Raw genomic sequence first — 23,541 nt, 5'->3', positions numbered from 1 at the left:
GAAGTATTAAATCTCTTGGTCGGCCAATTCGAGAAAAGACTTTATTCCACTCAGAAAACAGGCACGAGAGTGTTAGACCTATCCATACATCATTTGAAATGAGAATTTTGGAAGTTGCCTTTCACGCTGAATATAATGTTAGATATCCATCCATACACTACTAAAAAGGAGATTTAGCTAGTAAGCGAATCAAAAGCGAAACTTTATTCTACACCACAAAGAAGCAATCAAGAAGAAGACCCTACCAGATATGTCGAAAAACACTTCATTCCACTCCGATAACAATCACGCGCGATAATATCAGATGTCCTAGCATGTAAATTCACGGGAAGACTTTATTGCACTCAGTAAGAAGCAGGAACAAGGGAGACCGATCCATACCACCATACAATATTAAAAGGATATTTTGCAAAATACCTTCAGGCGGAAAAACATACAGCATGTCCTAGCAGACCTGTGTATACAAAATTAGTTCTACTCAGTAAACAACCAATCAAATGAGAGATCCATCCATACCTTATAAAAAGAGATTTTATCAATATACATGCATCATTTGAAAAACGCATTTTTTGATCTTACCCTTCGCGCGAATTAAATATTTAGCACGCCAACCTTAGATGTTCTAACAGCTCAATTCACGGAATACTTTATTCGACGCAGTAAAAATGAAGGAATGTGGGACACCTATCCATACATCTATCAAAAGAGAGATATTGAAACAAGCAGTAGAGTTGAATAACTATCCATACACAAATAAAAACGATATTTCAGAAAAATACTTGTGTGTATCATATGTTTTTTTTGCTGTTCATAGGAAGCAGTTTAATGTGATTTTGAACTTTCAATATTTTTAAAACTAAAACCTTATGACAAAAATGATAAAAATGTATATGGACTTTTTTTGTTCGTAGCTGTTAGAAAAACTATTGGAGGGACATAGTTATTATTATAGTCTAACTAGCTAAATAAAATTGAGTTATGACTGTCACGGTTGCCACGAAGTTAAGTTATATTGTGCTGTCCTAGGCCCGTTCTTAAGGCTCTCTAGCCATTGAACGCTACGACTTTCTCATAATAACCGGTTGAAAATAGCTATTAGGTAATAATAGTATGATTAGAATTTTATTTAGCTAATATTGGGTATATTTTGACTCCTAAAAAGAAATAGTACTCTAGCATTTTTTTTTTTTGCAAAACAGTAAAATTTGTTGAGTTATTTCTAAAAGGTTTTAGTAATTCTAATAGACTAAGGCAGTTCACAAGATAGTTAGCGTATTGCTCTGAATAGACCCGTCATCATGCTCCATCCATACTACACGAAGGTAGCATAGAAGCACACAGTATGATACAAAAAAATTATGGTCCTTTTTTGAACATTATATTTAATTAAAACGTATATACAGTTGACTCTCTCCGATCCGAATCTCTATTATCCGAATTTTTAACTATAATCCGAACAAATTAAAAATCAGCGTCAATTTTCCTTAAGAAACTCTCATAATCTACTTTCTACTGTCCGACTCTCTGTAATCTGAAAGAGAATTATCCCCCTTGAGATTCGGATTAGAGAGAGTCAACTGTACATACATTTCAATAAAATAATTTGTTATAATTTTTCTATACCGAAATATCGCCGCTTTATTAAAAGAAAAATGCTATTCAGTTGATGTCGGCATAAGTATGATATATAAAGGTAGCAGAACTACTTTAGGATCCACTGACAGAGATGCGACAAGGTTAGATGAAAAGACTGATCGACTTCCTCGAACACATATGCATATAGACTTGATAAGCGCAAAACAAATGTTACGTCATATCCATGCTGAAAGTTTTAAAAAATGTTGTTTACGCTTTTCAGAAATCATTTCAGAAAGCCGAGTATAGAACTTTCGACACACGCGACCCATTCCGCCACACACGGATATCGCTAGTGGCGTTAAAGTTTCATGCTCTACTTGCAAAATAAGTTTATTGTAATTTTTCTTTTTTTCCATTTTATTTACATCATATGCTTTTGGTAGCACACCTTCGCATCTAAAAATGCCATTTGACCAGTGTTCCAAAAGCCTCTTGTGCATACATAACTCTCGATTCCTGAGAAACATTCGCTGTCCACTGGCTCAATGGCTCACCAGGTAACTGTTGTAGACACGGTTCAATGCGTACATCATGACAAACCTCTTTTAGTTACATCCCCGTGACATTACTGATTTCATTGTCTAAACGAAAGGAAGCCACATTATTTGCATGACAAAGCATGATCAATTGTGAACATGAAATTCGAATCTGAGCCCAAAAGCATAGCTTGTTAATTGTGTATCTCTCGTTCCTTGAAGGTAGTCAGTCAACTAGATACACTGCTTCCTGGTTGATATCGTTCAGTCTGATTTCCTGCTTACACATTTCACTTCTGACATGATCAAGAATGACACTAATCTTAGCAATTTATTTTGTTTGATTGTTTTTTCTGTTGTTTAAGTTCTGGATCTTCTTCATATTGTTGAGTCTGTTTTTTTATTTGTTTACCAAGATATTCAGTTATTTGTGATAAGTTTTAGAATATTCGTAAGACGACCAAGTTTAACCGGGAGTGACAGCAGTTGTCTCTCGTTATTGTTTACTTTAATACCTCCCGTCAGTGCTGGTATTAATTCGAATTAATAACTACGAGTACTTCTTCCAATAATTATATTATGTGTGGTATGTTTGCATACAGTATGTTAATTTATGCTTGTAGCCAGCCACTGATAAAACAACTTTATGTCCCTTGCGACTCTGTTTTAGCAATTTTACTCAGCATCTTTAATTCATTAATCCAATCTTCTACCTTATCCAAAATATATCCACCTTTCAAGCTTCTTGAACCAATTACATTATTACATTATTACCAATTACATGTTACAAACTGCGGTGTGATAAATTAGTTTCCTCGAAAAATTATTTTTTTAACTAAATTTTACTTATTGGATTTGATTTTCACATGGCAACTACAATCATGTTCATAATAGTTTTGGGAAAACCACTTTCCCCCTCCCCCCACTCTTCAGTGTTGGTTGGAGGTCTTTTCCAGAGTCGCCGGCAGTATTTTGGGGCACAAATCAACACAAAATCAACACTGACTGTTGGGGGAGAGGGGGGAAACTCTGAAAAAAGCCTCAAAAGCCGTTTTTCCAATAATTTATGAACATGATTGTCTGTAAATGACATAAAAAAATTGAAAAGGGGTTGCCCTTGTTTAGAGCCAAAATTTTGCTTTGATGACACGTTACACACGTTCCGTACACGTTCCACACCCGTTCCAAGGTGCTCCACCATCGGTTGCACCTAAATTGAACACGTTCCACACGTACCGTCAAATTCAATGAAATTGAAGTAAATTTTAATTTTTATAAAAAATTGACGGAACGTGTGGAACGTGTGCTACTGCAGTCTCCTCTTGTACACTTGGCTATGGAACTTGAGTGGAACGTGTGCGGAACGTGTGTGGAACGTGTGTGTTTTCCATTTCTTTTATACTACAAAGTGTCTATGTTATACAAAGAACAATTTTAGTCATGTATATACAATATATAAGCATATAAAAGCTCTTGCCACATACGACAAACAATAAGAAACAAACAGACATTAGGAGGCCTGGAAACTAGTTTATGAAACAAGAAAACCAACCAGCTCTGCATGCACGGTATAAGGAATGACAAAGTAGTACTTGTCCTTAATTCAGCCAACACAAACGCCCACAAAAGCTTTTGTAAAAAAAAAAGCCACTTAAAAAAACTAAGTCTCACATTATAGAGACAATCATGTTCATAATAGTTTTGGAAAAACCACTTTCCCCCTCCCCCCACTCTTCAGTGTTGGTTGGAGGTCTTTTCCAGAGTCGCCGGCAGTATTTTGGGGCACAAATCAACACAAAATCAACACTGACTGTAGGGGGAGAGGGGGGGAACTCTGAAAAAAGCCTCAAAAGCCGTTTTTCCAATAATTTATGAACATGATTGTAGTTATAGCTCAGCAAAACCTGAATAACTGAACGTATATCCCGAGTAAATTAAAAAATTTTCTTCTTTCATTTCTTTTCTTATAGTTACCTCTTTTTTTGAAACATTTGTTTGTAAAATTTTTTGAATTGATTTGCATTATTGTTTGTTGCAGTATGAAACTAATTACACACCATGTTGTTCTTCCATTTGAACTACCACCTTTTAAAGATGGATTGGATTCGAACCAATAACTTTCATGGTTTTACAACAATGGAAATATTTTTTAAATAACATAACACAGAAATACAAAAGGTCACACATAGTATCAGTATTTACACAAAACTAATTTTGTTACCAGAAAACTTCCTTATCCCACTCTTCCAAGAATCATTTTCATCAAAGTTTTTTTTGGTTTTACCTGCATTAGAAATACAAAAAAAACCAAAAAAAACAGTAAAGAAGCAAAAATTACCACCAAATTGATTAACATAAAAAGCAAAGTATAAATTAGAACAGAAAAATCCCGAGAAGAGTTGTGAACAAAAAACATCGCGCATCATCATTAAATTAAAACAACAGAAATTTATCTAGTTTTTAAAATCATTACACTGTAAAACTAATTCCACCACTCCACGATTGTTATAAATTAAAACAGGGTGTAAAAGTTTCAGAAATTGCTTATTCAATTTTTCAGCATAAGTCGCAATAAAGCCTTGAGGTAGGAAATCAGCTGACTGAAGAGAGGGATATACTTCAACTTAGGGGTATTTCAACTGGCAATATTACCTGTACATATAACATGTCCCTCCTGAAAGTCAATACACTGAATAAAAATTTGACTACTTATTTGAATAATTATGGTACCAAGTTAGCAGTATCTCTACACTGTCTCAGTTTAACAAGGATTGTACAGATTTCAGACATGTCTAGCCTAGTTAAAGGGGAACTCCAGTAAAAATCACTTTTCTTTTTTTTGTTTGTTTTATACGTACTCAGAAAAGCATAAGAAATCAAAAAAAACTTACTTTACTTGTTTTTCTTATTTAAAATTGTTGTACAAGCCTTCGCATATTCAATTTTTTTCTCATAAAAAACAGACAGGCGCGATTTCATTTCAGACTGGACCCGATTATAAATAATGACATCACATTGTGCAGAAAGTTTAAGCAAGCGCATGTTAAGACCTATAAATACAGCTTACATTAAATCGCTTTTTGTATGTAATTTACGTTTAAATCTTTAAAAAATGGTTAGTTGCTCTGTGTTTCTATGTACCGATCGATCAGAGAAGTGTAAAGAAGTAAGTTTTCACAGAATCCCGTCTGTGAAAAAGAAAGAACTCAAAAACGGCTAAACAAAATACGTCGTGCAGGTGATCTACCAAGCGATCAAAGTTTTTATATTTGGTTGGTGCACTTCACAGATGGTTCTTTTAAAAGATATCTGCAGGAAATAAACTTCCATATTAAGATACTCTGCCACTTTGTAAAAATGCCATTTTAGCTAGTGAACGCGATTAAAGTTTCTCATTTCTTCTCCTCTCAATATTTGTACTTATATCCACAGAACTCAACCAAATAACGTTTTGTACATTTTTATATTAAATAAGAGAACATTATACGAATTTCCAATACAAACACCGACAAAAAAGCTTTCTAGTTACACATGTATCTTTTGTAGCGCTCAAGTTTCTATTCTTTGTTTTTCAAAAAAGAAGCTTTTTTGATGGAAGGACATGCCAAGTATTTTCAGGGGGTAAATGTACCCATTTTCTTCAATCTTTGTAACTTTATAACGGCTGCATGTAATGCTGACAATGCAGTTTCTAAAACAGCTTTGTCAAAACAACCACTTGTAAGTCAGTAGCTTCTGCAACACATTTATGACCTACCATAATCATAAGATTGATTTTTATTTATACAATAATAATACCCCGTTTTACCAACTTATCTAGACCCGAACATTATTTGATTTTATATCACGCATTTCAATGGTCCTCCATCACTGAGAAAATTTCAACGTTACATAAAATTTGTTTACATTTGTGCGCAAAAAAGCGCGTGCAGAGGAAAAATATTGCTGAACTGTAAAAAAAATAAATTGGCTTGTAAAGTATGAAAGATTTTTTAATGAAGCAAATGATAAAGTTTTTTGACGAAAAGAATGTTAAAAAAGCGATTAAGTATATTTATTTCTTAAAAAAAAAATATTTTGCTAAGAATGTTGCTTGAGCCAGTAAAAGACACCTCATCACTTTGCATCATTATTAATTTCTCCCTTGTGAGACAGAAGAGGTTCGAAGTTGTGTGGCTGTAGCTTTGTAAAGTCTTTTTCATGAAGAGAATTATCCGATTCTATGTTTTATATAACATTTTTTTTTAAATATTTTTTTTTCACTGGAGTGCTCCTTTAACTAAGTTTTCTTTGAGATATTAAAATTGAGTTTTTTATATAATAATTTTTCAGTGCAACCCGAATTAAAATCAACCAATATGCATAAAGCCAGCATGGCCACATCTAACATTAAAGAAGAAAAGATTTCCCAATAATGATCACGTGAGCAAAGAACAATAGAAGTTCTTGCCTTAAAGTATTGTCCAAATTTCTTTCATACAAGACAAAAAATATCTTCGGATCAATTGTATTTCAAGTGGCAAAAAGTATTCCTACTACTAAAGTGAACACACAGCACTATTTGTCTTTCTTTAAAAATAAAGCTTACTCAAAATAATTAACAAAATTCAATCTAGCTCAGGCTACAGAAATATAATTATATGCTTAACTCAGATATCTTTGAATAGATGACGTACACTGTCTCTTTTTTTCAAAAATAAATATAAATGTGCCAGCTCTTTCAGAACATGTATTCAGTATGGAATTAGCTGCATTTCATGTTGGTGGAAATTATATTAAAAAAAATATTCTCTTTATATAAAAAATCAACCCTGGCCTACTTTTCCACCACATCAGATTTTAAAAACTAACGTTTTCCTCAAAAAATTATTTTTTAATCTTTTTATAAAATTATTATTCAGCAGATAATTGAAAAAAACAACAACACCAATTTAAACTTTTTAATAGGAAATTTCCACAGTTAATGTGTACCATTAATAGCATGGCTTTCCAATGAATGGCTGTAATAAGTATTATGACAATCAACAGCGTAAGTTATTGTTGCCAGAAATTGTATACTGGAAAGAATCAATTTTTATATGTAAATTATACCTATTATCATCATTTTCCTCAAAAAGTTATTTTTTGGTCTTATAACAGCAGATCACTGAGAATTTACGGAACTAAAAATCTTGTGGTAACATTTTTAAAATTAAAAATCTTGATTTTGTAAACATTAAATGCACAAATCCTAACAAATTATAATTTTTTTTAAAATAAATTGGAATGATCATCTGTTTTAAAACATCAATGCACATGCATCTTGCCCACGAAAAAAAGAATTGTATGGAGCAAAAGATTGAAATGGAATTAGAGTTTAAAAAAGAATGTCCTTTAGTAAGGAACACAATCGTTACGAGAAAATATAACCTGCTGTGAAAAGATAATCTGCGGCCATGTTGAGGGGCCGATTGACACGGCAAACGAAATAGTAGATGATTGCAGTGAATACAACATCGTACGACATAGCCCTCCCTTTGTCATGTATTCCTGCAGTATATATTTGCTATAGGTTACTTCTACCGACAAAACATTGTGTTAATATATTTAACACTTTTAAACCATTTAATAAGTGAATACTAAAAATTAAAAAATTGGATGCGCAAATTCTCCAATATAGATTCATGCGTGTTGTTTTTTTCATGGAATTCCTGGTAAAATGTGCATATGTTATACAGTGATAGTCTTGATCTCTAATTCTGATTCACTGGTGGGACTGTCAAGATTGAGGCCCTGGACGCCTCTTCAATTTTAATCTTTAATAGATCCCAGTATTGTCATACCATCAGTGAGTCAAACCTTTTGAGCCATCGAATTATTTTTATAGATATTTTCTGATACCTCAATATTTCAGCTTTCCTTTCAGGCTGCATCCTTTTCCATTTCTGAAAAGACAACCGATAGCCAATGATATATTCTAGTAATGTTGTGTATCGTAATAATTGAGATTTACTTTTAAAATTTCAGAATATAGGTCTATACTTCAAGTTTAAGTATTTTTCAGGTTATTTGAAACCCTGGTTTGTGTAAAGGAGGAAATCTCGAGGTTACTTGTGGGGCCGTAGATTAGTGGTTATAGCTCTCGTACTCTGACCGGGGCTCGATTCCTCTTGACGGAGTTCAACATGGGTGAGTAAATCTGAATGTTACCATAGCCCCGGTTTAATTGGTTACCAGAAGTTCAGAATAAAAGAAATGAAGTTTATTCAAAAGAAATACCACAGCCCATTTATCTTTTATCATTCAGCACAGTGGGTGTTCTTTTTAACTTACTAATTACAGGCTTTTTATTAGTAGCTAGCTAAACATTGGCTTTATAGTAAAAATAAATATACAGCTACTTTACCACCGAAAGCCTTAATACAAGCTGGAATTCAGAATTGACAGTTCTTTATGCATTTCAAGCCTTCAAAGAGTGGAAACACTTTGAACGATAGCTGGCATCCAAATTACATAAGGCGGACGTCACAAATATCTGGTGTTAGAGTCATTTGAGCACCAAAAATAAAGTCGGTCGGTAGATCGGCGAAATTTCGAAAAATTTTATCCAACCATCCAGCCATTAACGCGCGCCATTAAATCGCCGATGTTTAATGATAACTTTGGCACCTCCGGCAGTTTCCGCGTGAACACTTTTCACATTTTAAAGCGAATCACAACAATCGCTGCAATTGCTGTGGAGAGACAACAAGCGTATAATATTTTTTGTCATTTTAGTTTTTCCGACTCAGTATATCAAAAATTTCGATCAAAAATTAGGGTCAGTCGGGTGACTCTAACACCAAATATTTGTGACGTCCGCCTAATCATTAATAAATAAATACTGACCGGTTTTGATAACGTACTGTGAAATACAAAGCCTGGCTCAAAAGTACAGACCGAGCTTGTGAGGTCTGTGCCCCTGACAAATGGCTTTGTATTTTACAGGGCAGAATCAAAACCGGTCAGTAGCAATTTTATAGCTGAAATCTATTCTCATCTTTAAAACAACAATCAAAATTTGCACATGATTAGATGGAATACCAATACATGGAATCACAGCCCTGATATTTACTTGCGCACGCATCTAAGTGATTATGTAATGCCCGATGCGCACGCAGAAATGGAGGTAAAAATGTAAACAAACTAATCAGAAAAGTTACCTCAATTTCTGCGCGCGCAGGAAAAATATGGCACTATCAGTCAGGGAAATCCTCTTAATTAAGCTGTACAGCTTAATTTGGATGTCAGCTTAATTAGGATGTATCATACAGCTTAATTAGGTGACATACATCTAAATTAGGAGGTAGAAAAAGTTTTTCCCCAATTTCTCGAAAAATGTAAATTTTAGCAGAATCACCGCCGCAGCTCTTTCATCATCAGTTTGACCACTACATTATAAAAAAAGAATGGTATCTCCAGCACCCCGGGTTCAAAAGATATGGATAAAGAATGTTAGAAATCGCGAGCCCGGCGTCAAATAACGCGCCGGTCATGTAGTTTCATTTTAACTTGTTCGAATTCATAATGGCAGCAACCTGAAAAAAACCGCGTACCGCATCCTAGTTAGGATGCACGTCACGTGATACAGCCTATTTAAGCGGACATTTTTAAAACTTCAAATTTAGCGGATCTCCGGGGTGCTACGAAAAAACTAATGTATTGGAGATGTTTATATGCACGTAAATATTGGATTTATTGAGTTAGATAGATGCTAAAATTAAGTTAAATGTGTGTTTTCGACGATCAAAGTTTTGTACATCTTAATTAAGCTGTAGAACGCCTAATTAGACTGTATGATACATCCTAATTAAGCTGACATCCAAATTAAGCTGTACAGCTTAATTAAGAGGATTTCCCTGACTGACTATAATTGAGTGTATGGCAAATTTTAATCCACAACTACTTAAATTAGAATGTACAGTTCAAATTTTAAAGGGAGAAGAAAACGTTCGAAATTACGTTAAAAACGAACCAACCAAAAAGGGTATTTGTTTCAGTTATTTTAAACCGACTTACCCTTCCAAACATTCCAAGTCAGCTCTTCGTTTGAATCAAATGTCTTTTCGCATGTTACGCAGAAGCAAATTGTATGTTCAGCAGTGGGTTTTACTTCTACTTTTTGCTCATGAGCAATCAGAGCTCTTACAGCCAACGTTCCATGTGATCCAGATGTTGGAAGCCCACGCTGGGAAAGGAAAAATTGAAGTTCAGCCATAGAAAGTTCTAAAAAATTCTGCAAACATTTAATATCTTTAACCGAAGCCATCAAGCTCACTTGATTTAACTTTTTAGCTTTTTTAATTAATTTTTTTGTGTAAAATATATAAGAATTGATTAAAAATTAACTTGTATAAACAGAAAAACCACGCCACCACACATAAACTTCGCATCCCTGCTAGCAGCGGTGTTGTATTTTGTCATAGTGATTACCCAGAATGCTTTGCGCAACCGTGAAAGATCTATTACGTCTACCGTTAATGATCGATTAGGCCCCTGGGGGCTTATTTGTCAAAATGGGTTTTGGGGGACGGGGCTTATTTGGGAGGGGCGTGGCGGGGGGTTAAATGGGAGGGGACTTATAAAATTATGCAAAAGTCTTAGTGTGCTAAAAAATAAAAACAACAATTTTAATAAACACAACATATATTTCTAAAAGTATAATAGAAACAAACACTAATCGATCTCAATATCACTATTGCCTTCTTCGTCCTCGTCTACGATCGTCTCTAAGGGAGCCGCATCAATCATTTCCTCCGGCATCTGGGATAAATGGGTTGTCTTCCGTCTCGTTTACCAGTTGTATTTGTTCATTGAGCATTGAGGGTATTTCGAACTCGTTGGGTAAGCGCAGTAAAACACAGGATGTGAAATTGAAAATGAATATTTAGGCGTGTCTGCTAAATTTGTTTCTTTGTCTCTGATATTATGATGACCACTGGCGAATCGGCCATCATCCCATGCTTATCTACCAACTACAAGTGATGTACTGATAAGAATCTCTTTGTGCGAAGATGTCACGATAATTTTTCGTTTGTATATAGTGCGAGACCATTATGAACGCCTCTTTACTACAGAGAAATACACTCTACTACAGGCTACTACACTCTACTACAGAAAAATACGCTTTACTACAGAGAAATACATTCTACTACGCTCTACTACAGGCTACTACATTCTACTACAAGCTACTACACTGTACTACAAGCCACTACGCTCTACTACAGGCTACTACACTCCACTACAGAGAAATACGCTTTACTACAGAGAAATACATTCTACTACGCTCTACTACAGGCTACTACACTCTACTACAAGCTACCACACTCTACTACAAGCTAGTACGCTCTACTACAGAGAAATACGCTTTACTACAGAGAAATACGCTCTACTACACTCTACTACAAGCCACTACACGCTACTACACTCTACTACAGAGAAATACGCTTTACTACAGAGAAATACATTCTACTACGCTCTACTACACGCTACTACACTCTACTACAAGCTACTACAGGCTACTACACTCTACTACAGAGAAATACGCTTTACTACAGAGAAATACATTTTACTACGCTCTACTACACGCTACTACGCTCTACTACACGCTACTAAACTCTACTACAGAGAAATACGCTTTACTCACAGAGAAATACATTCTACCACGCTCTACTACACGCTACTACACTCTACTACAAGCTACTACAGGCTACTACACTCTACTACAGAGAAATACGCTCTACTACGCTCTACTACACGCTACTACACTCTACTACAGAGAAATTCGCTTTACTACAGAGAAATACGCTCTACTACAGAGAAATACGCTCTACTACACTCTACTACACGCTACTACACGCTACTACACTCTACTACAGAGAAATACGCTTTACTACAGAGAAATACATTTTACTACGCTCTACTACACGCTACTACGCTCTACTACACGCTACTAAACTCTACTACAGAGAAATACGCTTTACTACAGAGAAATACATTCTACTACGCTCTACTACACGCTACTACACTCTACTACAAGCTACTACAGGCTACTACACTCTACTACAGAGAAATACGCTCTACTACGCTCTACTACACGCTACTACACTCTACTACAGAGAAATTCGCTTTACTACAGAGAAATATGCTCTACTACAGAGAAATACGCTCTACTACACTCTACTACAAGCTACTACACGCTACTACACTCTACTACAGAGAAATACGCTTTACTACAGAGAAATACATTCTACTACGCTCTACTACACGCTACTACACTCTACTACAAGCTACTACACTCTACTACAGAGAAATACGCTTTACTACAGAGAAATACATTCTACTTCGCTCTACTACACGCTACTACGCTCTACTACACGCTACTACACTCTACTACAGGGAAATTCGCTTTACTACAGAGAAATACATTCTACTACGCTCTACTACACGCTACTACATTCTACTACAAGCTACTACAGGCTACTACACTCTACTATATAGAAATACGCTTTACTACAGAGAAATACATTCTACTACGCTCTACTACACGCTACTACGCTCTACTACACGCTACTACACTCTACTACAGAGAAATAGGCTTTACTACAGAGAAATACATTCTGCTATGCTCTACTACACGCTACTACACTCTACTACAGGCTACTACAGGCTACTACACTCTACTACAGAGAAATACGCTTTACTACAGAGAAATACATTCTACTACGCTCTACTACACGCTACTACGCTCTACTACACGCTACTACACTCTACTACAGAGAAATACGCTTTACTACAGAGAAATACATTCTACTTCGCTCTACTACACGCTACTACACTCTACTACAAGCTACTACACGCTACTACACTCTACTACAGAGAAATACGCTTTACTACAGAGAAATACATTCTACTACGCTCTACTACACGCTACTACACTCTACTACAAGCTACTACAGGCTACTACACTCTACTACAGAGAAATACGCTCTACTACGCTCTACTACACGCTACTACACTCTACTACAGAGAAATTCGCTTTACTACAGAGAAATACGCTCTACTACAGAGAAATACGCTCTACTACACTCTACTACAAGCTACTACACGCTACTACACTCTACTACAGAGAAATACGCTTTACTACAGAAAAATACATTCTACTACGCTTTACTAAACGCTACTACGCTCTACTACACGCTACTACACTCTACTACAGAGAAATACGCTTTACTACAGAGAAATACATTCTACTACGCTCTACTACACGCTACTACACTCTACTACAGGCTACTACAGGTTACTACACTCTACTACAGAGAAATACGCTTTACTACAGAGAAATACATTCTACTACGCTCTACTACACGCTACTACGCTCTACTACACGCTACTACACTCTACTACAGAGAAATACGCTTTACTACAGAGAAATACATTCTACTACGCTCTACTACACGCTACTACACTCTACTACAAGTTACTACAGGCTACTACACTCTACTACAGAAAAATACGCTTTACTACAGAGAAATACATTCTACTACGCTCTACTACACGCTACTACGCTCTACTACACGCTACTACACTCTACTACAGAGAAATACGCTTTACTACAGAGAAATACATTCTACTACGCTCTACTACACGCTACTACACTCTACTACAAGTTACTACAGGCTACTACACTCTACTACAGAAAAATACGCTTTACTACAGAGAAATACATTCTACTACGCTCTACTACACGCTACTACGCTCTACTACACGCTACTACACTCTACTACAGAGAAATACGCTTTACTACAGAGAAATACATTCTACTACGCTCTACTACAAGCTACTACACTCTACTACAAGCTACTACAGGCTACTACACTCTACTACAGAGAAATACGCTTTACTACAAAGAAATACATTCTACTACGCTCTACTACAGGCTACTACACTTGTGCTTTATGGAGAATAGCACATCATTATCTCCACAAGGCTTGGGAACGTACATAAGTCTAACACATGTTGAATACTATATCTCCTTTATATTCAGGAAGTAATACGTGGACGACTTACCGAATTCTTGAGAAACATTGTGAAATTCTAAAAATCGTCACGGCAAGCGTATATTTGTGACAGACACATGCATTTCGTATTTGTCAAACTTCATGTTTATAACGTATTTAGACGTTTAAGATTTTAGGTGATTGAACTATGTCCTGTTGATGTTCGCATATCATAATGTATAGAAGAGCGTTAAGGACGAGGTTGGGTTTTTAAATTCTTTGGTTTTTGTAATCAAAATTTAAAATCACTCTATTTGTTGCTGACGCCAGTTTAACGTTTGATTGACGGAAAATCATGTTGTAATATTTGAAGTTAACAAAAAGAAAAAAATTAGTTTAGATTGGGAGAAGTTGCAGGTGACGGGTGTTTGGGATAGAGAGTCCACTATGTATGAGATTATATCGTACACCCTCGTTCCCAGGGATTTTTGCCTTTGTGAAATATTCCAGACATATTAGATGTTGATACTAAATTTTCAAAACTAAAAATCCATGCTTAAAACAATGTTTTGTTTGTTTATTTCTTTCGAAAGAACAGGAAACATTTGTTTTCCTGTTGTTTAAAAGCATAGAATAAAAATCGCTTTAGCCAGAAGACCAAGCATAATTTTTCTTACCACCAGGAAATCGGAACAGTTAAGGCGGGAACTCCCTAGCTGGGCCGCAACGGAATTTTTTGCAGTCAGGATACTGACCGCGCTCATTTTAATTGGTTACTTAGATTGTTCTTTATTCAGGCAAACAAATATAATTAATTCTCGTATGATATAGAAGGGTAAGATGTAACAACGATGGCTTTGTGGTGCTCATTTGGTTGATTTTAATTCGGGGCTTGCTTTGAGAATTTTTTTTGTGGTTAATTGATGGTTTTGAATTGTAAGCATTTGCTCTACCAACACATTCATTTGCGTGTAAGTTTTCAAATAAGATGAACTAAATTTTGATATCTTCGAAGAAAAGATCAGTTTAACTAGGCTTAAAAAAGAGCTTATGAACTTGTCCAAAAGCTTACACGTTTGAAGATTTAAATATTTTAAAGAAAATATCCCCTCATCTCCTGAATAAGCGAGACAGTAATATTTTGTTTGGCTAAACGAGACTAAACATCACAGACTGGTTTCCGCGTGAACAGCGAAACTGACACTAATTGACTGAGACAGACAAAGGTTTTTTATCCTAAGTTCCTTGATTAGTTTGTTCTAATTTTTATGACCTGTTGGCTAACTGGTTTACACGTTAATAAGAATCACGACAAAGAGTTTATTTTGGCTGTTTTTTTTGGTGGGGTGCTTCTGTATTTATGCACAATTTGAGAGTTTTGTTACTCAAGAAGACTAGCTAGATAGATATGCATATTTTACATGGCCAGCCTCACAAATTTCGTGGGATATACCCTGTCTATTATTTCCAGGAGGGGTCATCGCTTAGACGGGGAGTTCAGAAAATTTAATGCTCATTTGAGCTACACAGACCCAATTAGGGTCCACGCTCTACCAGAAGACAACTCCCTGCAATATCTAAACACCCAGGGCTATGGTAACGTTCACTCACCCATATTGAAAACGAACCTCTGTCTCCTGCACAGTGCAAGAGTTATAACCACTAAACTATGGCGCCACAAAACTCCTAAATTACAATTAACCAGTAATCACAATGTCAGTGTGGTCATATCTTACCCTATTAAATAATACAAGAATGACCGGCTTGACCAGTTTATTAAGCTTGTTTAAGTGGTTGAATGAGTTGATTGTATTCAGAAAGTGCCATTAAGTTTGGCAGCACATAAAAGAAAGGAGATTCTGTGAGTGCAAGAAAATTGGATACAGTTCTACCTAATGATAAAGAAAGGGTTGGTGGGGTCTTTAAATCTACAAAGTTCTTGTCTTTAAACCCTTACATTTGGACTGACAAATGTGGCTGTAATTATTAACTAGTTTTATTAAGCCAGGCATTACAAAGGTCTGAGATCTAGCTGGCAAGTGAGGCAATACTCACAGCAGGTACAAAGCCAATATGACCCCACATGGGGTCACTGAATTAAAAATCTATCTCCAACTTTGTCCATCAAGTAAAAATTTGTAGATGCCACTTTTAGTTAAAACCTATAGAGACTGAGTTCCTATGTGTTCCATTTTGTCCAATCAATTATCTTCGCAAAAGCATGGTAGGAGCAGGAAAAGCAAGGGAACAAGACAAGTCAGGAGTTAGACAAGGCAACATGCATCAAAATCAAAGCTAACTGCTTCCGCACTTGATTTGTAAAAAATATCAACTTGCTATGGAATATTAATTGTTTTCTGTGTCATTTCCTGTGCTGTTATCTGAATAGTGAGAACATAACTTTGATTATTAGTTGTGTGGCAAAGTCTAAAAATAAAAATTCTTTTTAAAAAAATGCGTGCATGACAAAAGATATATTTTTTCTCATTTCTCATAAAAAAACGCAACATTTCTGATTGTTAAAAAAATCTAATATTACTTGCTGATTTTACCTCATTTTATTATCAAGAAAAAAACAGTACATGTGATGTTTTATGTCTAATCCACAATGCAGAAAATTTTTGAACGCCGTAACATAACAAATTTTTTTTTTATGTTTTTCTGCAAATGTCATCAAAACAACAAAAAAATGAACACGTTCTTATACTCCTGGTGAAACAGACCACCCATCCTCCTTTCTTACAATAAAAGCTAAAATAAACCAGTACTCTGGTACCCTCCTGTCTTTCACATTGTCTTTCACGTACAGCTAAGTAATCTCACTTGGCTTATCCTCGTCCCAAATTGCACCATGCATATTTTCAAACATAAAATGCCATTATTAGCAGCCTATAAAATGTTTATACAACAATAATGTAACAAACTCTCTGAAACTAAAATTAGGTTTCATGGTATTAATGATAAAACTTTAAAGAAAATATCAGTTTATTATAGTGTAGAATATAATGAGGATACAAACAGCAATGATGTGATTTGAGATGGCACGAGGAAATGCTGAAGTTGAAGAGTTAGAGTATGTATATATACATCATATTTTTATTATCTTTGCACCATAACGGCACATCAAACATATAAAGCCAGTTAAAACACCAAAGCTGTTAATGTACTGAAGCATGTAATTTAGCAGGCAGTTGTAATAGCTTTATCTTTCTATGTGCTTTAAACTATCCGCCAAACCTGTAGTATGTATAATATCAAATTGCACAATATATATACATTATATAATTCATTAAAAATTACATTGTAATTAATACTGCTTGTGTTAATTTTTAGCCTTACAATTTTTTTTATAAAACACTTTGATTTTAATATTATTTAGATTATGCTGCATAAATTATGATGTCATATTTCAGTAACAACAATTCCGATTTAAAAAAGCCTGCCAATAAGTTCTAATTGTATGTTTTTATACCTTTACAGCTGGTTTCATCCAAACTTAAATCGTCACCATGCAGAAGCCCTTTTAATTCAAAATGGAAAGGATGGATCGTACCTACTACGAACAAGCACCTCTCACGATGGAGAATATTCCTTATCATGTCGTTGTGCAGACTCTGTAAAGCACTTCCAGATTGGTTGGGACGGTGTTTACTATACGTTTGGGATGGGAACGTTTAACAGTTTAGCAGAGTTTGTTAAACACTTTGAAAATAAACCGTTAATTGGTGGCGAATCAGGTATGTAACGGCTATACTAGTTCTTTAGAATGACCGGTTGAAAATGTTTCTCCAAATGAATTAATAATTTCAGATTTGATCTCAACTTTCTTTGCTATTGCTTTGGATCTTACTTTCTTTTGCGTTTTCTTCTCCTGCATTATGTGAATACTTACGTAAGTAAAATAAAAATGTTACTATGTTTGATTGAGCTGAGGCAGTCTAAGGTTTATCATTTTTTGTTTCTTTTTTGTTGTAGTGGCCCCCAGTGGAAACAATCCACTAACTATACGTTTTTGTGATTTTCTGGGCTAGCCACTTTTAAAAAAAAAAAAAAAAAAAAAAAAAGAAATGAACAATGTAAGATTGGGATTTTGTTTCTGTAAGTGTTTGAATATCACAATAAAAGATTGCAATTAGCAGTTTTTGAGAAAGTATCAGTTTCAGGAAGTATAGCAGTAAGAATTATTTCAAGCAGAAAAATCCATAAAAGTGTGTGTTATTAATATTCTAGTCTTATACATCAAATGTACAAATGTTTATTGTATTGTAGCTGTTCATCTTGATGATTCTGTTTTTCAGGTTGCTTTGCTAATGGAAATAATTTTCTTTCTTTCTAAACATCAAAATTCATTTCTTTTCTCCCATAACCTTGCAGTAAGTTTGGATAGAATCCAAAGGGAACTGCAGCTTGAGTGTGAATTTAGCTTTGGTTAATATTTTCAGTAAGATGCATTTTATGAGCAATGTTTTTGAAGGTATCCTGTGTTATGCAATGTGGGACATCCAAGGCACATTGCCATCTTACTGTCGTACAACCTTACAAGATCTTTTTATCTGACCTGGCCATGTTTTCTGCCAAGCAAAAACATGGCCATTTGATGCAAAACTTGTATTGTTATTATTCGCAATATTTTTTAGGTGTGCTAACAATATTAAAGTTTCCCTACCCACGTGACATAGAAGAACCAGATAAATATGAAACCGTACGCGTTCATGCTGAATGGAAAGATAGACCGACTTCGATGAATGACGATGTCTGTCAGCCTGCTTCTGTAAGTATGTGGACTACACAATTTCCCAGAAATATTTAACCAGTAGATGTATAAACATTTTGACTCATTTACCATAGATTTTTTAAAAACAACTCAATAGGCCTTCATAAAGTTCTAGGATAATATGTAAATTTTACAGGATCGTTATTATTGCTTCATTCTCCCTTTTTTTTTAGATTATTTACCGAGACTGTGCAAGCCTTTGCGTATTACCAAAATGTCAATCTAAACGTTTTAATCAATTAGGCTTGTATAGGAATGTGCATAACGCTTTAAATTGTTTTATAAGTGTAAGCAATAAAGAGTGCTAATTAAGCAAGTAAATTTCATATTACTTGATTCATATCAACATGTACCTGTTAAGTCAAATGGTGACACATTTAAGCATGATTGGATTTTACATAACTTTGGTATGTGAATGAAAGGTCCAATGTATTATTATTTTTTCTTACTTAGATAAATTCAAAAGAAGGTTATCTAACAAAGCAAGGTGGTCGATTCAAGGTAGTATGTTTTTGAGTGTACTCTAAAAACACGAAAAGTGTTAAATTTCGCGGTCTGTATTTTTGCGTTTTTATTATTTTTTTAATATGATTGTTGAAACAACAACAACGTTTTTCAAAAATTTTTGGCGGTTTTTATTTGTGCGAAATTTTCTAAAAAATCGCGGAATTGCATAAATTTCTATCTTTTAGTAGGTATTGCGTATAGACCAATGATGTATGATTTTTAACTTTTGTTTAAAGTCTAATTAAGCAAATATGTTTGATAGGGTTACTTCCTCTATTTGTTTGTCAATGTTGTATTTTATATACAATGTGACAGTGTAGTTTTATTCTTCATAGAGTTGGAAAGCACGTTGGTTTGTTCTTTGTAAGAATGAATTAAAATATTATAAAACGAAAGGAGTAAGTAGAATATTGTGTCTTTCATTTATCCATTTTTTGCTCATTCATTCATTCATTCATTTATTTATGTATGCATTCATTCATTCATTCATTCATTCATTTATTTATTCATTCAATTATGTTTTCATTTATTCATTCATTTATTTATTTATTTAAATATTTGTATTGGTTTATAGGCATAGTGTTATATTTAAATTCACCTTTAATTTGTTAAAATCGTATCTATTGAACTTTGCCGAGATTTTTTTAATACAGTTGACTCTCCCTAATTCGAATTCCCACAGGGAAAAATTTTTGTAGAAAGTTTAGCTTCTGAGAGTTAAAATTCAAATTACAGAGAGAAATTACGTTAATTTAAAATCAAGAAAACATAATTCAAGTTTTATTCAATCTTTATTTTCATAGTTTACACAAAAAAGAAACTTTTTTTGAAAAAACTGTTGAATATTTGATTGCTTTACATTGGAGAGACATCTCTTGCGACAATACGAGCTACATCACTAAGTGCTTTTCTCAGGCCGACACCAAAGATGTAAAAATGCTGTAATCTTCTACGATTCGAATAAGGGAGAGGATCGTGCTGAAGGGACTGAAAAACTGTTCGAATTATAGAAAGTTTCGAATTAGAGAAATTCGAATTGTAGAAAGTTTTTTATAAAAGTTTCTTAGAAAAAAATGACGGTGACTGAACACTCATTCGAATTATAGAAATATTCGAAATATAGAAATTCGAATTAGAGGGAGTCAACTGTACTAGAACGTTACTGTACGATAGACGTTAGTCAAAAAGTATCTCATGAATTCTTAAATAATCGAGCATGAGGCATAGAAAGTACAATCAGAAGACAGCTGAATTAACTTCGTATCGTTTTTTCGTATCGACTCGCCTTTCTAATAAAGCAAAACTTTTCGCAAACCACACAGAAGGTCCATAATTTTGAAATAGTAATATTCTCCATTCACTGGATGACTAAAATTCTTATCCAATAATTTGGTATCTCCTTCGTTTACTGGATGTGTCGTATTCTCTTCCAGTTAATGGATGTGTAATATTCTTCATTCATTCTCATTGATGTGCAAAATTTTCCTCCATTCACTAGACCTTCTTTTTTTTAACAGGATAAAGTACCCATCCGCACTTTGGATTTGAACAAATGCACGACTATCGAAGAAGATTTTAATACAGGAAAAGAACACACAATAAGGTATGAGTAAAGTGGTGCCTCGTGTCTATCACTTCTCGTCACGAGGCTTATTGAAAATGGCCACATTCAAATATTTGTGTTTTGTATGCATTGCGGGTTCTGTGCAATGACCGACAAGAGATTTTCTTAGGTACATTGAGAAAATTTATATCTAAATAAATAAATACATGCATATAAAAATATTTGAGATATTTTGCACTTTTTTCTTTTCTTTTCATTTTAGAATTGAGATGCCTGATCGCCATTTTTTTGTGTTTGCGGCTACTCAATCAGAAAAACAGGAATGGCTAGACATTTTACAATGGAAAATGGTATGTTTTTTGTTATTTGTGTGTTTTCTCATCGTCCCTTCGCGCGTCTTATTTTTTTGTGCAAAGCGTATTTAAATATGCGAATTTAAATGCTAGGCGAAATAGCTTTGGTTTGGAAATTAAATCGCGCGAATGTTTATCAAACTGAAAATGAATGTGCAAACGATTGATTTCTTGTCTGATGAAATATACGAAGATGCATTTTTGTTTTTGCTCCTTGTCTCGCTTGTTCATTTAACACAATTAAAGGTTAGCGCGAAAAAAAAAATTACGAAAAAATATTTTTGTTTTTCACCTTCTCCCGCTTGATCATTTACCGCTGTTCTTTTGATTTAAAACTTGCTTGGCTTTTTTTGACCACGTCGAGCGAGTTTTAGTGTATAAGTCATTGAACAGGGTTAGCAGGAAACGTTGAAATAAATATTTAAGTAACTTTTTTTTTTCGTTTGCATCAGTTTATTTCTTCCTGTATTTTATGGTATTTAGAATAAAAGTACAGTAGAATCTCTCTAGCTCGGACGCTGGATAACTCGGACATTCAAAAAAAATTTGTTTGTTTTTAGAACCAAAAAGTTTCGAACAACAAATAAAATATGTTGGTGCCCTGAACTTCTTCAATCTCAAACGTGTCCTGTTGTTTTCTATGAAAAAAATCAGGGTGAAATGACGAAAAGTTTAAACAGATCATCCATCTCGGTTATAATAGGTTTTTCGTATAGTGTATATATTATTTATCAGTGCAAGAAAAAAAGGCGCTTTATTAGGAGAAATCTTCGCGAATTTTTCCGAAATAAATTTCTACGAAAAATATTTTATTTTTACCACCCTCTAAGACAGGGAAATGATGCAGGTGCATGCTATTTTGTTTTATGGTTTTTAGGTTTTAAGAAAAAAAAGTATGTCAGATAATATACAAGGCAAATTAATCAATTCAACTAGTTGGAAAAATCCACGGGTTCGCTTTCTTCAGATTTTCGTCGAGTAGCGATTCGGTTACTATTTTGAACAACCCTTAAAATTAATTTTACGCTGAAAATAAAAAATAGGCTAATCCTCGAAATTAATATTTCGCGAGACAAGAAAAATCACGGTTATTCCTTACCGCGAAAATTTCTTCCAATGAAGTAATTCTCAGATTTTCTGTCAAACACATGTTAAAAACAAACCACACTGGCTGTTTTTTTTCCGTACTTAAGATTTTATTTTATTGTGTAAAATTTGATATTCTATTTAATGTAATCTCGTTACCATGCATTCTCATTCCCAGAGAGCTCTTTAATATTTTCGACGTTTATCTTGAAGAGCTCAGGAGACGAATATGGTTACCATGGATGATTACCTGCCCAACGCAAAAAAGTCATGGACAACGCAAAACATCTTATCCACAGAGTTAGTTTTATATTTTAGGCTATATAATATTTTGTAAATTTTATTTTTATAGGTGTTACTTATAGTTGTTCGTTTACTTATTTTCCTTCCTGTTAAAATACCCGACTGCTAAGATCTTTAGTATACAACCTAGCAAAGGTCTGGTTAAGTCTATGTCGGACCTTGCCGAACTTCTTTCAAATCCAGGTTTAGTTCAGCATGCAGGTCGTGCCAATCTCCCTACCGAGCTGTGAAGCACCGCTAAGCTGTACTGTGCGCCTCAGAACGACTGATGAAAAAATTTATTTTGAACGCATGCTGAGCCGAATAAACCTTTTTTCTTACCTGTTTTTGTTTCGCGGAATACATATGCGAAAATACAGAATAACATGAAAACGAGATTAGTTATAATTAACTTTCTGTGAGCAAGACGATAGAGAGGATTTCCTTTGACGGACTTTTGAGAAAAGCAGATGATAAGATTGTACAATCAAACGGGTACTTTGCTTATAGACGCCGGGTTTTTTTAGTAAAAGACTTAAAATTTGTCTGATTTTCTTGCCCATCTTTCGTCATAACACGATTTCTGGTCGCTTGTCGTTTAATTTTGATGGTGTTGAGCACTGCCGGTGTCTTCCACATCTTGATATCTCAAAGGTAGCAAGATGTGACTATCAGTGCTATCTTGGAAATTCTTGTGGGATTCAATACGACTCGGCTCATAAAACAGTTTGCTGAACCGAGACATGTTACATATTTTACACTACAGCGTATACAATGAGCAATTAGTAGTTTTCATGTTTGTATCACAATCTTAAAAATATTACAGCCAGGCTTTAGTCGGGAA

At 34.5% G+C, this 23,541-nt stretch overlaps 1 protein-coding gene across 2 annotated transcripts; it reads left to right on the top strand.

Moving 5' to 3' along the window:
• Positions 1–17,055: 17,055 nt before the first annotated feature.
• Positions 17,056–22,791, top strand: LOC130647630 (dual adapter for phosphotyrosine and 3-phosphotyrosine and 3-phosphoinositide-like). 2 transcript variants are annotated; one of them, XM_057453566.1, is made up of 8 exons: positions 17,056–17,204; positions 17,612–17,868; positions 18,769–18,902; positions 19,359–19,406; positions 19,748–19,810; positions 20,930–21,015; positions 21,239–21,326; positions 22,629–22,791. In XM_057453566.1, exons 1-8 carry the CDS (start codon positions 17,170–17,172, stop codon positions 22,659–22,661), a joined length of 744 nt encoding a protein of 247 aa, XP_057309549.1. In that variant the 5' UTR covers positions 17,056–17,169; the 3' UTR covers positions 22,662–22,791. The 2 variants fall into 2 exon arrangements, with proteins under 2 accessions (XP_057309549.1, XP_057309550.1); XM_057453567.1 differs by having other exon boundaries at positions 21,890–22,791.
• The last annotated feature ends 750 nt before the right edge of the window (positions 22,792–23,541 follow it).

The sequence above is a fragment of the Hydractinia symbiolongicarpus genome, chromosome 6 (assembly GCF_029227915.1).
Source record: "Hydractinia symbiolongicarpus strain clone_291-10 chromosome 6, HSymV2.1, whole genome shotgun sequence".
In the NCBI taxonomy this organism is placed as follows: Eukaryota; Metazoa; Cnidaria; class Hydrozoa; order Anthoathecata; family Hydractiniidae; genus Hydractinia; species Hydractinia symbiolongicarpus.
This window is presented reverse-complemented; position numbering and strand designations above follow the sequence as displayed.